The 12,494-nt window shown below is 46.4% G+C and overlaps 1 protein-coding gene across 1 annotated transcript in view; it reads right to left on the reverse strand.

Annotated features, from left to right (window-relative positions):
* Positions 1 to 12,494, reverse strand: part of TGFBR1 (transforming growth factor beta receptor 1) — a 360,240-nt gene that overhangs the window by 87,876 nt on the left and 259,870 nt on the right. The window contains exon 7 of the mRNA XM_069620584.1: positions 5,010 to 5,134. Coding sequence (XP_069476685.1) covers positions 5,010 to 5,134 — 125 coding nt within the window. The remainder of the gene's footprint in view (positions 1 to 5,009; positions 5,135 to 12,494) is intronic.

Here is a 12,494-nt window from a genome sequence, read left to right on the forward strand (position 1 = left end):
TCCATGAAAGGGAAAGGGGGTTACCATGTAACATCAGATTATGTAAACCACCCCGCGCACCAGGATCGCCACCCCCAGGTGGCCCTCCCTCATGTAACCGCCTGCAGGGTCGGGGTCCAGTAACAGCTGGTGTCCCCTGGTCACACTGGGAGAGGCTACCGCCGGGAAAGAAGTGATGACATCAGATTCATCACACCACACAAACAGAAATAATAGCAATCTCACCTCTTCGGCGAATTTAGCGGGTTGAAAATTAACTGGAGCAAGTCTAACCTCTTCCAGGTGAAGGGCGGTACACAAGCCATCCCCCAGGATTACCCATACAAAGTAGAAGCAGGCGGATTCCGATATCTGGGGATTTGGGTATCATAGGATCTGACTCGTTACACGTCCCATAATCTCCAACCAATCATGGACCGTTTTAGAGACAATGTCCACCACTGGAAACTTCTCCCCCTGGCAGGGCCGCCCTCTTTAAAATGATTACTCTGCCCAGATTTCTCTATGTATTACAGAACACCCCGCTTGAAATCCAAGATTCCGAATTCAACCGCTTCGATAAACTCCTTAGAGAACTCATATGGGGGAGGGGGTCAACCCTGCATTGCACTGGCCACACTGCAGAGACTGATCTGGGAGGGAGGAATCGGCATGCTCTGCCCTCGAGCATACTACTGGGCCTTGCAACTAGCTGTGGTCAATGACCTACTACACGGGGACCGGGAGCCACCACACATAAGGGCCGAAATAGCAGCCCTGCATGATACAGAACCACTGCACTTGCTCTATCAGCCCCTGGGGAAGCTCCCCCACCCCCCACAAACAATGGCAGCACATGTTACTATGGTTTGGAAATGGGCACATGCTTTTGTAGACTGGAAAGACAAGATCACTACTGCGCAACCCTTGTGGCATAATAGTAACCTGAAGGAGCTTGGTAAACTTAAACCATGGTCCAAATGGGAGAAGGCTGGTATCACTAAGATCGGGGACGTCCTAGAGGGCGTGGAAATCGCCTCATTCGAAACACTGCGACTAGAGTTCCAGCTCCTAACAACTGAACAATATCACTGTACTCAGTTGGCTCACGCTCTACTAATACATATTCAGTCGGACTCTGCTATTCCCGAAAACACACCCATAGAGCGCAACATACTCCCGGCATACATCCCCACCAAATGCATCTCCATATTGCATAACGCCATGGCCTCATTCACAACTCCAGAACTCCCTCACCTTCAATCCAAATGGGAGAAAGACATGGGTAGCATAGACCCGGAGGACTGGATCCAAATCCTAATGCATCCCAGGGAAATTGAAATCTCTTCCAGGCTCCGTCTGGTGCAACAGAACATTTTACACAGAATATATTATCCTAGAACCATGATATACAGATGAGGGCAAGCCCCAAACCCAAATTGCCTCTGATGCGGGAGAGAAACTGGAACATTTATACATATCCTTTGGGAATGCCCCCGAATCCAGACTTTCTGGGGTGAATGCTGTGGGGAGCTGTCCAGAACATTGGGTCGTAACATAGCACTAGACCCCAAAATTCTGTTGTTCGGTAAACCGGATGAAAATACTGCAAATAAATGGGAGGGGTTGCTCCTGGCAACGGCTACAGGACTGATGACACGTAATATTGTACAGAAATGGGGTGCTCCGGAATCCCCAACATTGGATCAGTGGGCAGACGATATGGACACTTGTGCAATGTTGGAACATAGAATCTACAAGGCACGGGGCTGCCACACCAAAGCTTCCAAAATCTGGGGGAAATGGGAGGAACGCGATTCCCGGTAACCTCTGACATTTTGTAGGAACGTGTCCTGTGAACACATGGAGCTGGCTAAAGAGGGGACTCATCGGATACTAATCATACTTCACTATTGATTTACTCTTCGAATGCACAAGTTTTGATTTTGTTTCTTTGTTTGCTTGTTAATTGTGATTGTTCTAGAAATCAATAAAATATATTATTTTTAAAAAAAATAGTAATCTCACCTCACACCACTCCTAAAACACCTCTACCATAGCCTTTGAAAATGGGTAACTGCCCTAAACCATCTAAAGTGATCATGAACCTAGGCAGATTGATGGACAATGGGCTCACAGTGGAACCAAAAGTAAACAACTGTCAAAAAGGGCTACCATATCTTTACAGATTACTCACAAAAAAAGACAACATATCAAAAACACAGCAGCTAGATTCATACTCAGACTACAGGTACATACTACAGGCTCTCAGAGTATTCTACTGACTACCAAAGAGGATCAGGTTTAAGGCCCTCTGAACACATAATGCAGCCCATATTTGTTTAGTGGTTGCTACAAGAAATTGCTGTCTGAGGGTATATATTGTTTGATGTAGTTTGTTATATTTTCCTTCCTTTTGTTTAAATACATATTATTTATCCTCACTTAGTAGGAGGGAATATCACCAGAGCGTGGGGGTTACCCCTGTAGAAAAACTATCTTTATTGCTTAAAGCATGAAGCGTTTTTACTGCACCCATCGAGCAGTTAAAACAACATTTCTCAATAGTGCAAATTTCGTGCACAGACACAACCTAAAGGAATGCCATACTGCCCCCCCCCCCTCCCCGACATCACATGGCACACAGGTAACTAAAACTGGAAAAAATCAATCAAGAAACTACAAAGAACCTAAGAGAATGCTTCCCCTGTCTGCCAGAAAATCTAAACAACCAACATAGGACATCTTCACACATCAACAAAGCCAAACACCTCTCACCATAACGCAACCAACAGCATCATCAATACTTTAAATACCCAAGTGAACCCAAAGAACACGCCCAACCTCTTCGCTAACCCTCAATTCCTCTCCACCTTACTCCCCTCACACTGAGGCAAACCAATCACTTGCAAACGGGTAAAAGAAAAAGACCCTCTTCTTAGACTTCAAATATCACAAACGTACACCTCTAACTACAACTGACATACTCAGCCATCGGCCAACACACTCCCACACTATAGACAGAGGCTGGCCCTATAGGCACAAAGCCTTCGATGGCTCCTACACTTCACACCTAGAAATCTTGCAAGCACACATAGCTCTGGGCACTTCCAATCTGCATCTTCAACACAAAGCACTGCCACTGTGCCTTTCCCTCTCCTCCCAACTAACCACACCCACCCACCCACTTTTTTCTATATCCACCTGAAACCATGCAGATAGCAGCAGTGCATGGAACAAATGCTGATAAGATATTTGCCCTGGATCAAGTCAGAAGATACAAATATATCAGATTTGGTGCAATGTTGGGATTCTCACATGCAATCATGATTCACAAAGATTTGCTTAAGGGCATCTCAGGGATGCTCCAAGTATCTCTAGATTTCCTCCAGTTGTAGGATTTGCAAATCAGGTATCGGAATAAAGCAAAACATTTACATCAGAGGTGCTTATGGATGACATGTGATTTTCTCCAGAACAAATGTTTGTGATATTGGCCCAATACCTTTACTGACGGGATTAGAAAAACTATTGCTAAAATCAGTGGTCAAAAGTGGGCCCACTGAAATCTCTGAAAGGAAAATCCCTTCTTGAAAATGATCAATTTGACAAAGATTACAATACCTCCACATTGGAGAAAATATCAAGCCCTTAAAAACTGCCAATGGCTAACTAGAAAGTAGTCCTTGGTAGATTAGTCAGAAAAATAAGCACACTCCCTTGCTACCCATAAAAAAATCCTTCACTGGCACTGCACAATTCATATACGAAGAAAGCTGTGCCTATGGAGAAACAAATATAATTGAGTGCCGACCATATTTACATCATTTAAAATATTACCTAAATGTGAAAGAGCTTGTGGCAATGAAAAATGTGACATTTTTAATATGGACCTTGGAACTGTTCAGCTATTTAAATGTGATGCTATCAGAGGAAATGAGACTGCTTGTGGAGAGGCAAAGATTGCAAGGAGAAAAACAAGCAATGGCAATGCTAACAGTTTTGGCTTTTTGTAGGGATGGGACAGGCATTTGCCAGGCACTGCCCCAATGGTAGTAACTGGCAATTAATAGTCACTTACCTGGACATATAATAGCAGTGCCTAGCAAATACATAACTCATACAAAAACACAGGCCAAAACTGTAGTTTTTCTGGGCAGTATGCATGTGGGTTATAATCAAATGGTGGAAGGCCAACTTGGTGAGGATATTTTTATTACATCAATACCACATGTACTGCTCCAACAATTAAGTTCTTAACGCTCGGAAAACTGCTTTAACAGTGGCATGCAATTCAAACACACAATGTTTGATGTTACAGCTTGATAAAGCTAGCTCTAATAGATCCCAGGAGGATGCTTTTGGGCAGGGATGGACAGGATTTGATGGGAATGCCCATAGGGGTTAGCATGGCCATGGGCAATCAATGGGTGGGTAAACAACCGAACAACAGCTACAAGCTTTGCGCCGCTCATCATATGCCATCTTCCTCCTAGATGTATGTACTTCAGTGTATTTGGTTCATCTTATTGGTGGCACTTTAGCACCACCACATAGCCAACATTAAAAGAAATGGCACACTAGACAAGCTTCCAGCTAGGTTTATCTTTTTTTCTGCACTACCGAGTATAATTAGGTTTAGTTTTCATATGCCCATGTCAAACAACTTTAATGTGATCTCTGTTGAAAAAAAAGTTTTCTGTGGGCACACAACTGAAAACCAGAGAAATTAATTTTGTTTAAATGTGGATGTGGGATTCAGACAGACAATTTATTTGCGATGTACACATTGATTGCAGAAATTGCAACAGAATAACAATCAAGTAAACCAATGAAGTTTATAAAGTAATTAACAAATGGACAATAAAACATATTGAGCATCCCGGAATTTAAACAAAAATACAAATATTCACATTGCCATGAAAGCAAATATACCCAGATTTAAATTTGTATATACTCTTCAGGACCCATGAAAATACATTGTATTGATTATGGTTATTTTCAACACTTTTATATGGCTTGTTACCTACCACCAATCGAACATCGTCTTCCCATTTCCCAGAAAACCAATCCCATGGCGTAAATGTCAGCCCGTTTGAATGACTCAAAATGTTTCATATTTATTGAATCATCAAGAACCTCAGGAGCCATGTACCTATGATAAAGAAGAAAGGAACCGAATTCCAGGATGAGTTTGTGCCTTCATCAATACCTTTTAATAGAATTTTATTTTGTGAAAATATTTCAAAATAAATCAGCAATGCTGCTCCATGAAGGGCCTCGGTTACTGATGACTCTGTGGCAGTTGCTGTTCAGCGTTTGGTCTATTAAATGACAATGAATTACACTTTTATACATAAGGGGATATGAAGTACAATTAAACAGAAGGTTATGAAAAAGAACACACTCGACAGTCAACAGTGTTATAAAGTCATACAAACGTCATACCAATGGAAGGTGAGTTGTTTAAAATGACAAGTAAAGGGATGCCATTGTTGCTATAATATGCAACAAAGCAATAAAGTGCATTCAAAATGCAATGATAGGTTATGTTGTTTTGTTAAGAAATGTTATTTTGTTATGGCATACTAGGTTGTTATGCGTTCCTATTCAATGTGTTTGTGTGCCATACCATGAAATAGTATATCGCGGTGTGTATGGTTTTAACATTTGCCCTCTGAGCACTAACCCTACCTGTGAACATCTGCTTACTGTATGCAGAGCTCTCAAGTGTTTCCATACCATTCGTTAGAACATCATCAAGTTCTGTTTTCTCTTGGAAATCAGGGAATTTTAGTTATATCTTTCCCGTTTTAAATGTAGGACTACAAATCGCAGAACTGCATGAAAAACAGGGCTGGTTGACTTCCTCACACATAACACGGGGAAACTTCTGAGCTCTTCTATATGTTATCGTGAGCAATAAGCTATATTTTAAGTCGGCACATGTATAAATCTAAGTCTACAACTGGTGCCCCAACACCCAAAACAGCCTGATAGTAACTTACTTTTCTCTGGGCTTTACATACTCCCTTCCTTTGTAAACAATGTAACAAATGTTTTTGAAGGGTTACGATTATTACCGCTAGTAAACAAGTGTTTTAAGAAGTGGTTCCAGGCATATTTTTACCTGTATGATTGTTACCTGTACGTGGAAGTACGAGGCTGGAGACAAGGCGAGTTGCTGAAATAATATTTATTTCTTGTATAACTCAAGACCAAAAGTCAATTAACTGAAAGTCCAAGCCATTTCCTTGCCCATGGGTTCTTCTTCCCCAATGCTTTCCTGATAAAGGGGACTGTCTCCTAATGCGTGAGGTCCGGATAGGTCCACCCCTCTGGGCTGACTGCACTCTCCGTCTCGGCGTCCTGTGGATATGACAGACAGCGTTTGTTAGAAACGGCGGGCTTTTGTTTTCCACCCAGGTTTCAAAGCCCCACCAATCAGCAGTATTCATGTCTGACTCGTTTGTCATTGGTGGGGAAGCCGTTGGCCCGTCTCCCTTAAGGCTGGGATTCCCCACTGTCACTTCCGCCTGCCCCTGTAACATAGTGGGAAGCCCTACGGCACGGCACGGGGTTGGGATTCCAACATGGTAAGTAACTACCCATGCTGCAGCTCTCTGCTGCGGTTCTTCTGCTTCTGCCGTTTTCGCTGGGCTCGTCTTCATATTGCTCCCCATGTCCACCCGTTCCCTGGGAGTTGACGGTTACACCCCCGCTGTCCGTTGCAGGTACCTCCTCACACATACCCACCCCAGGCTCAGGCCGATCGGGCCAGTGAGAACATCTGGACAGGTAGTCTGCTACTAACTGAAACCTGGCTGGTCTATACAAAGTCAGAAAGTCAAAGGGTTGCAGAGAGAGGAACCAGCGGAGGACTCTCTGGTTAGTATCTTTGTGTCGGGCCAGCCATTGGAGGGGCGCATGGTTGGAAAATAACGTGAACCGGCGTCCTACCAGATAGTATTTGAGCGACTCAATGGCCCATTTGATGGCTAGGCACTCTTTCTCAACCATGGAGTAGGCCGACTCGTGTGGCAGCAGTTTCCGGCTGATGAAGCATATGGGTCGTAGCTCCGCTCCTTGTTCTTGAGAGAGAACGGCGGCCAGGCCCTGGTCTGATGCGTCAGTTTGAAGGAAGAAATGTTTCTGAAAGTCTGGACAACACAGTATGGGATCTGATGTGATCCTTTGTTTTAGCAGGGCTATGGCCCTTAGGGCAGCTTCGTTGTTTGTCAAGTTTGGATTTCCCTTGAGCCTCAATGCATCGGTGAGCGGGGCGGCTACAGAGGAGAAATCGGGAATAAACCTTCTATAATAACCGATGAGTCCCAGGAAGGCTCGTATTTGTTTCCTGTTCACGGGCGTTGGGATTCTATGTATGGCGCCCGTTTTGGACATCTGCGGTTTTAGAACCCCACCCCCCACCAGATGTACGAGATGCTTAGTTTCGTGAGCCCCCATCGTGGTCTTTCAGGGATTTATGTGTAACCTTGCCCTATGTAGATCGGTTATGACTATTTCTAAGTGAGTTAGGTGATCGTCCAAGGACTTGCTGTATATTATGATATCGTCCAGGTAGGCCGCTGCTTACCCCTCATGGGGTCGTAGTATAATGTCCATGAGCTTCTGGAAGGTGGCTGGTGCACCATGTAGGCCGAAGGGAAGGACCTTGAAATGGTAGAGTCCTTGTGGAGTGGAGAAGGTGGTTTTTTCCTTATCCTTGGTTTGTAAAGGGATCTGCCAGTATCCCTTCGTTAGATCTAGGGTGCTCAGGTATTGGGCAGCTCCAAGTCCCTCCAGTAACTCGTCCATCCGCAGCACCGGGTATGCCTCGTATCGGGACACGGCATTCAGTTGTCTGTAGTCCATACAGAAGAGTATGGAGCCATCTGGCTTAGGAACGAGTACTATAGGTGAAGACCAGGCGCTGTTTGACGGTTCGATAATGTCTAGTTGCAGCATTTCATCCACTTCGGTATTTATGATGCGCCTCCGGGCTTCAGGTATCCGATAGGGTCTGAGACATACTATCTTCTCTGGCTCTGTCTTTATCTCGTGTTCGATCAATTTGGTACGCCCTGGTAAGGTGGAAAAGGCTTCTCGGTGGGGAAGCAGTTTATCCAACAGTTCTGCTCTGATGGCTGGCGATAGTGCACCTCCCCACTGGACGTGGTCCAAAGAATAGGGGTTCGCTGTTTCGATGGTCTCTATCTCGCCGGTTGTTCCCAGGGCCACCACTAGAGGTTCGTTCCACTTTTTTAATAGATTAATGTGATAGATTTGATCCGGGTTGCTTCGGTCGGGTTGGTGCACTCTATATGTCACGGGACTGAGAACATCGGTGATCTTGTATGGTCCTCTCCATCTGGCCAGTAACTTATTGGTGCAGGTAGGCAAGAGTACGAGTACCTGGTCACCTGGGTTGAAACTCCTCATCCTGCTTCCCTTGTTGTAGTTCCTTTCTTGAGTTGTCTGGGCCCGAGATAGGTTGGCTTTCGCCAGAGTTCTCAGTGCGGTTAAATGCTCCTTCAGCTCTTCGGTCAAGGTAATTTCATCGGTGGCTTCCCATTCCTCCTTAACCAAGTCTAGGATCGTACGGGGTTGTCTTCCAAACAACAGCTCAAAGGGGGAAAACCCCGTAGAGGACTGGGGCGTGTCTCTTAGGACCATCAGAACAAGAGGTATCACCCTATCCCATTTCCTGGCGTCTGGTCCCGTCACTCTTCTCAGCATTTTCTTTATTGTTTTGTTATACCTTTCGACCAGCCCATCGGTTTGGGGATGGTACACAGAGGTTCTTAGCTGTTTGATTTGTAGGCGTTCACACAATTGCCGGAGTAGTGCCGACATGAAGTTTGTCCCTTGGTCAGTGATGATTTCTGAGGGTAAGCCGACTCGGGCAAAGAAGGGTATAAGCTGACCACATAAATGCCTGGCCGATGTGCCCTTGAGGGGAAAGGCTTCTGGATAGCGGGTGGCGTAGTCAACGATGACGAGCATATACTTATATCCTCTACTGGCTGGATCTAATGGTCCGACAATATCCATACCGATCCTTTGGAAGGGTACTGTAGAGGAGCTTTAGCTGGTTTTACCCCGCTCGTTAGCTGACATGTGGGGCATCTCTTAGAGAACTGGACTACCTTGCCATAGAGTCCTGGCCAGTAAAACCGTTTGAGAATGTTTTGTTGCGTCTTTAGCGAAGCCATGTGGCCACCGCAGGGGTGGTTGTGGGCCAACTGCATGACCACGGTACGTTGGGTTTTTGGTAGCACCAACTGTTCCTTAATCGACCCATCGTCACCCTTGTATTTGCTGTATAGCAAACCCTGCCGCAGTACAAAACCTGGCCCCTTGGAAACATCTCGATCCCCTTCTTGGGCTGCCCTTTCCCGAGCTATCTTGAGTGTGTTGTCCGTTAGGGTCTCTCCCCTAATGCTTTCCTTGTTATCTTCTAACTTCCAGTCAATGGGTCTAGTCATATAACTAGCCTGACACCACTCTGTACGAGTTCGTCTCCTTTTATTGATCGGGGTTCCTGGGGTAGTCATAGCTTCGCCTATGTCTGGCTCGGGTCCTGCTTCCCCCTTTCCCTCCCGGCCGGTTAGGGCCTGGTCAAAGTTAGGTAAATCAGTACCTATGACTACTGGGGCAGGCAGAAAAGGCAGGACAGCAGCCCTTAAAGTTCCCCTTTTACTTCAATGTCTACCTTTTTCATTGGATATAGTTTTATATCACCATGGATACACTTAATGGGTATAGACACATTAATAAGTTGGGTTTGTTACTTACAGTGGGTGATATGGCGGTTTGCCTGCTGCCGCTGTCAAGTAGAGCGCGTGTGTGTCAGCCGTCAACTCGTATATCCACCACATAGGGATTGGGTAGGCTTTCTGCTGGTAGTGTGTTCAGATATCCGATATCCATGGGCTCAGCGGTTCTTCTCCTGGCACAGAATCGGGCTATGTGGCCCCATTCGTTGCATTCAAAGCATTGAGGCTGCCGATACCCTGGACTGGTCCCATCGGGTTTGTCTTCAATCCCGTATTTCTTATCATCTGGTCTCCGGATGCCCTCGTCCGGTAGTTGCCATCTCAGCTGTTGGGGTCTGACTCCCCGGGTCAAGTGGGGGTCAGTTACTGGGACTGCTATGCATGCTGTTATTCCGGGGGGGTGGCACTCTGTGGTATCTGGCCTTTTAATATGCCGAGGCGATGTCCACGGCTTCCGTAAAGATGGCCGGTGATGCTGCCTCACCCATCTCTGCATCTGTCTGGGAAGAGCGTCCACAAACCGCTAGGATGATTTTATCAAGGACCGGCTGCGTAGCTGGGGTTGGGGTCAACAGCCATTTTTCCGCCAACTCCTTTATGCGGTAATATAACTGCTGTGGGCTCTCGCCAGCCCGCAGCTTGGTGTCCCTTAATTGGATCCGATAGGCCTCCTCATCAAGGCCAAGGCGATCCAATACAGCTGTCTTAATTTCCCCATATGGAGTGTTGCCGGTGGGGTTTACCGCCTGATAGGCTCCCTGCATGAGGCCGGATAGAAGGGGAGCGACATATTGCCCCCATCGCTCTGGTGGCCACTGTGCGTTTCTCGCTATTCTTTCGAAACTAGTAAAAAAGAATGCCGGGTCCTCGCCGTCCTTGTACTTTTGGAGTAAGGCGGATGGGACCATTGGTTGAGTTCTAGAACTAGCCACCACCTCTGTGAGCCTAGAAATGGCTTCAAGATGCTTGTCCTGGGCAGTGGTTTGTACAGTGCTTTGTAGCTGCATACCCTGCTGGAAGGCTTGCCGATCGGCAGCTGCTTCTTGGGTTTGTAGCTGCACCAACTGTTGCAGCTGTTGCTGTCCTTCCGACAGGGTTTTTATTAATGCCTCCATCGTGCCGCCATCAATCCCACTTTCGTCGCCACTTGTGGAAGTACAAGGCTGGAGACAAGGCGAGTTGCTGAAATAATATTTATTTCTTGTATAAAACAAGACCAAAAGTCAATTAACTGAAAGTCCAAGTGGTTTCCTTCACCATGGGTTCTTCTTCCCCAATGCTTTCCTGATAAATGGGACTGTCTCCTAATGCGTGAGATCCGGATAGGCCCACCACTCTGGGCTGACTGCACTCTCCGTCTCGGCGTCCTGTGGATATGACAGACAGCGTTTGTTAGAAACGGGGGCTTTTGTTTTCCACCCAGGTTTCAAAGCCCCACCAATCAGCAGTGTTCATGTCTGACTCTTTTGTCATTGGTGGGGAAACCGTTGGCCCGCCTCCCTTAAGGTTGGGATTCCCCACCGTCACTTCCGCCTGCCCCTGTAGCATAGTGGGAAGCCCTATGGCGCTTTCACCAGCGCCGTTGAAGTCCCGCCGGGGCCCGAGCACATATGGGCGGGTCGGAAGTCTGAGGCTCCACCCGACCTTGTTCGCGGGCTGTGCCTGCTGTGCGCACTCTCCCGCTCCTGTGCCCTGGCTCTGCCCGACCGCTGCCGCGGGCCATGTCGGCCGCGGGCACTTCCCTGCCACTGCTCCCGCCCCTCTCCCAGCCCGGGCTGGCGACTCTGGGACGTCCGCCGCACCGGGTTGGGATTCCAACATGGTAAGTAACTACCCATACTGCAGCTCTCTGCTGTGGTTCTTCTGCTTCTGCTGTTTTCGCTGGGCTCATCTTCGTATTGCTCCCCGTGCCCACCCGTTCCCTGGGAGTTGACGGTTCCACCCCCCAGTCCGTTGCAGGTACCTCCTCACACTGTATCACCCTGAAACTTCTGTACTCAAGCTTTGCATATCCTGTATCTGTTGCGCCCTGATACCCCAGGGTCTGGAGCGCATTACAAATGATTAAACAAACAAACAAACATCCCTTCACATTTTAATCATCTATCCCAATGTGAAGATTTCTATTTGATAAACAATTACATTTTATGTATTTCTGTCATCAAAGACAGTAGCAAAGTTATACAACTGATAGAAGGGGAAACAATGGGACTTAACAAGAATTTACCTAGCAGCCTCTAAACCGAGGCATAATGAAGATTACCCCTGCTAATTGCACAGGGAGTCTTGATTCTATTAAAGACTAGGAGGCGAGCATTATGCTTCATCTTCTTTTATTACCTTTCAGCAGTTTCAACAACACATTAAAGAAAACTGAAAAAGTGTCTCATCCCTTTTCTTTTCTTTCCAAAACTATAAATCCCACTGTCCTTGTAGTCCTTCTAGTGTCAGTCCAGCCTAAGATCCACTTCCTGTTCCTGGACTCCTCCTCTTTGATGCTCTGAACTACATCCTTTAACTTGCACAACTGTCAGAATGCACCAAAGTATCAACTGAAAAGGATACAATATTCAAAAGGATACAGGAGGTAGGGTCTTCCGGATCCCTGTTCACCCGACTTGATAGTCGTGAAGTCAACAAAGACCTTCCAAATGATACAACCCTCTGGCTGATAAAACAGGCAGAGCGATGGATCACTGGAAAGGGCGTGGGTAAGGTATAGTAATCCAGCCTAGG

The sequence above is a fragment of the Ambystoma mexicanum genome, chromosome 5q (genome assembly GCF_040938575.1).
Source record: "Ambystoma mexicanum isolate Mex_15411 chromosome 5q, UKY_AmexF1_1, whole genome shotgun sequence".
NCBI classification, from domain to species: domain Eukaryota; kingdom Metazoa; phylum Chordata; class Amphibia; order Caudata; family Ambystomatidae; genus Ambystoma; species Ambystoma mexicanum.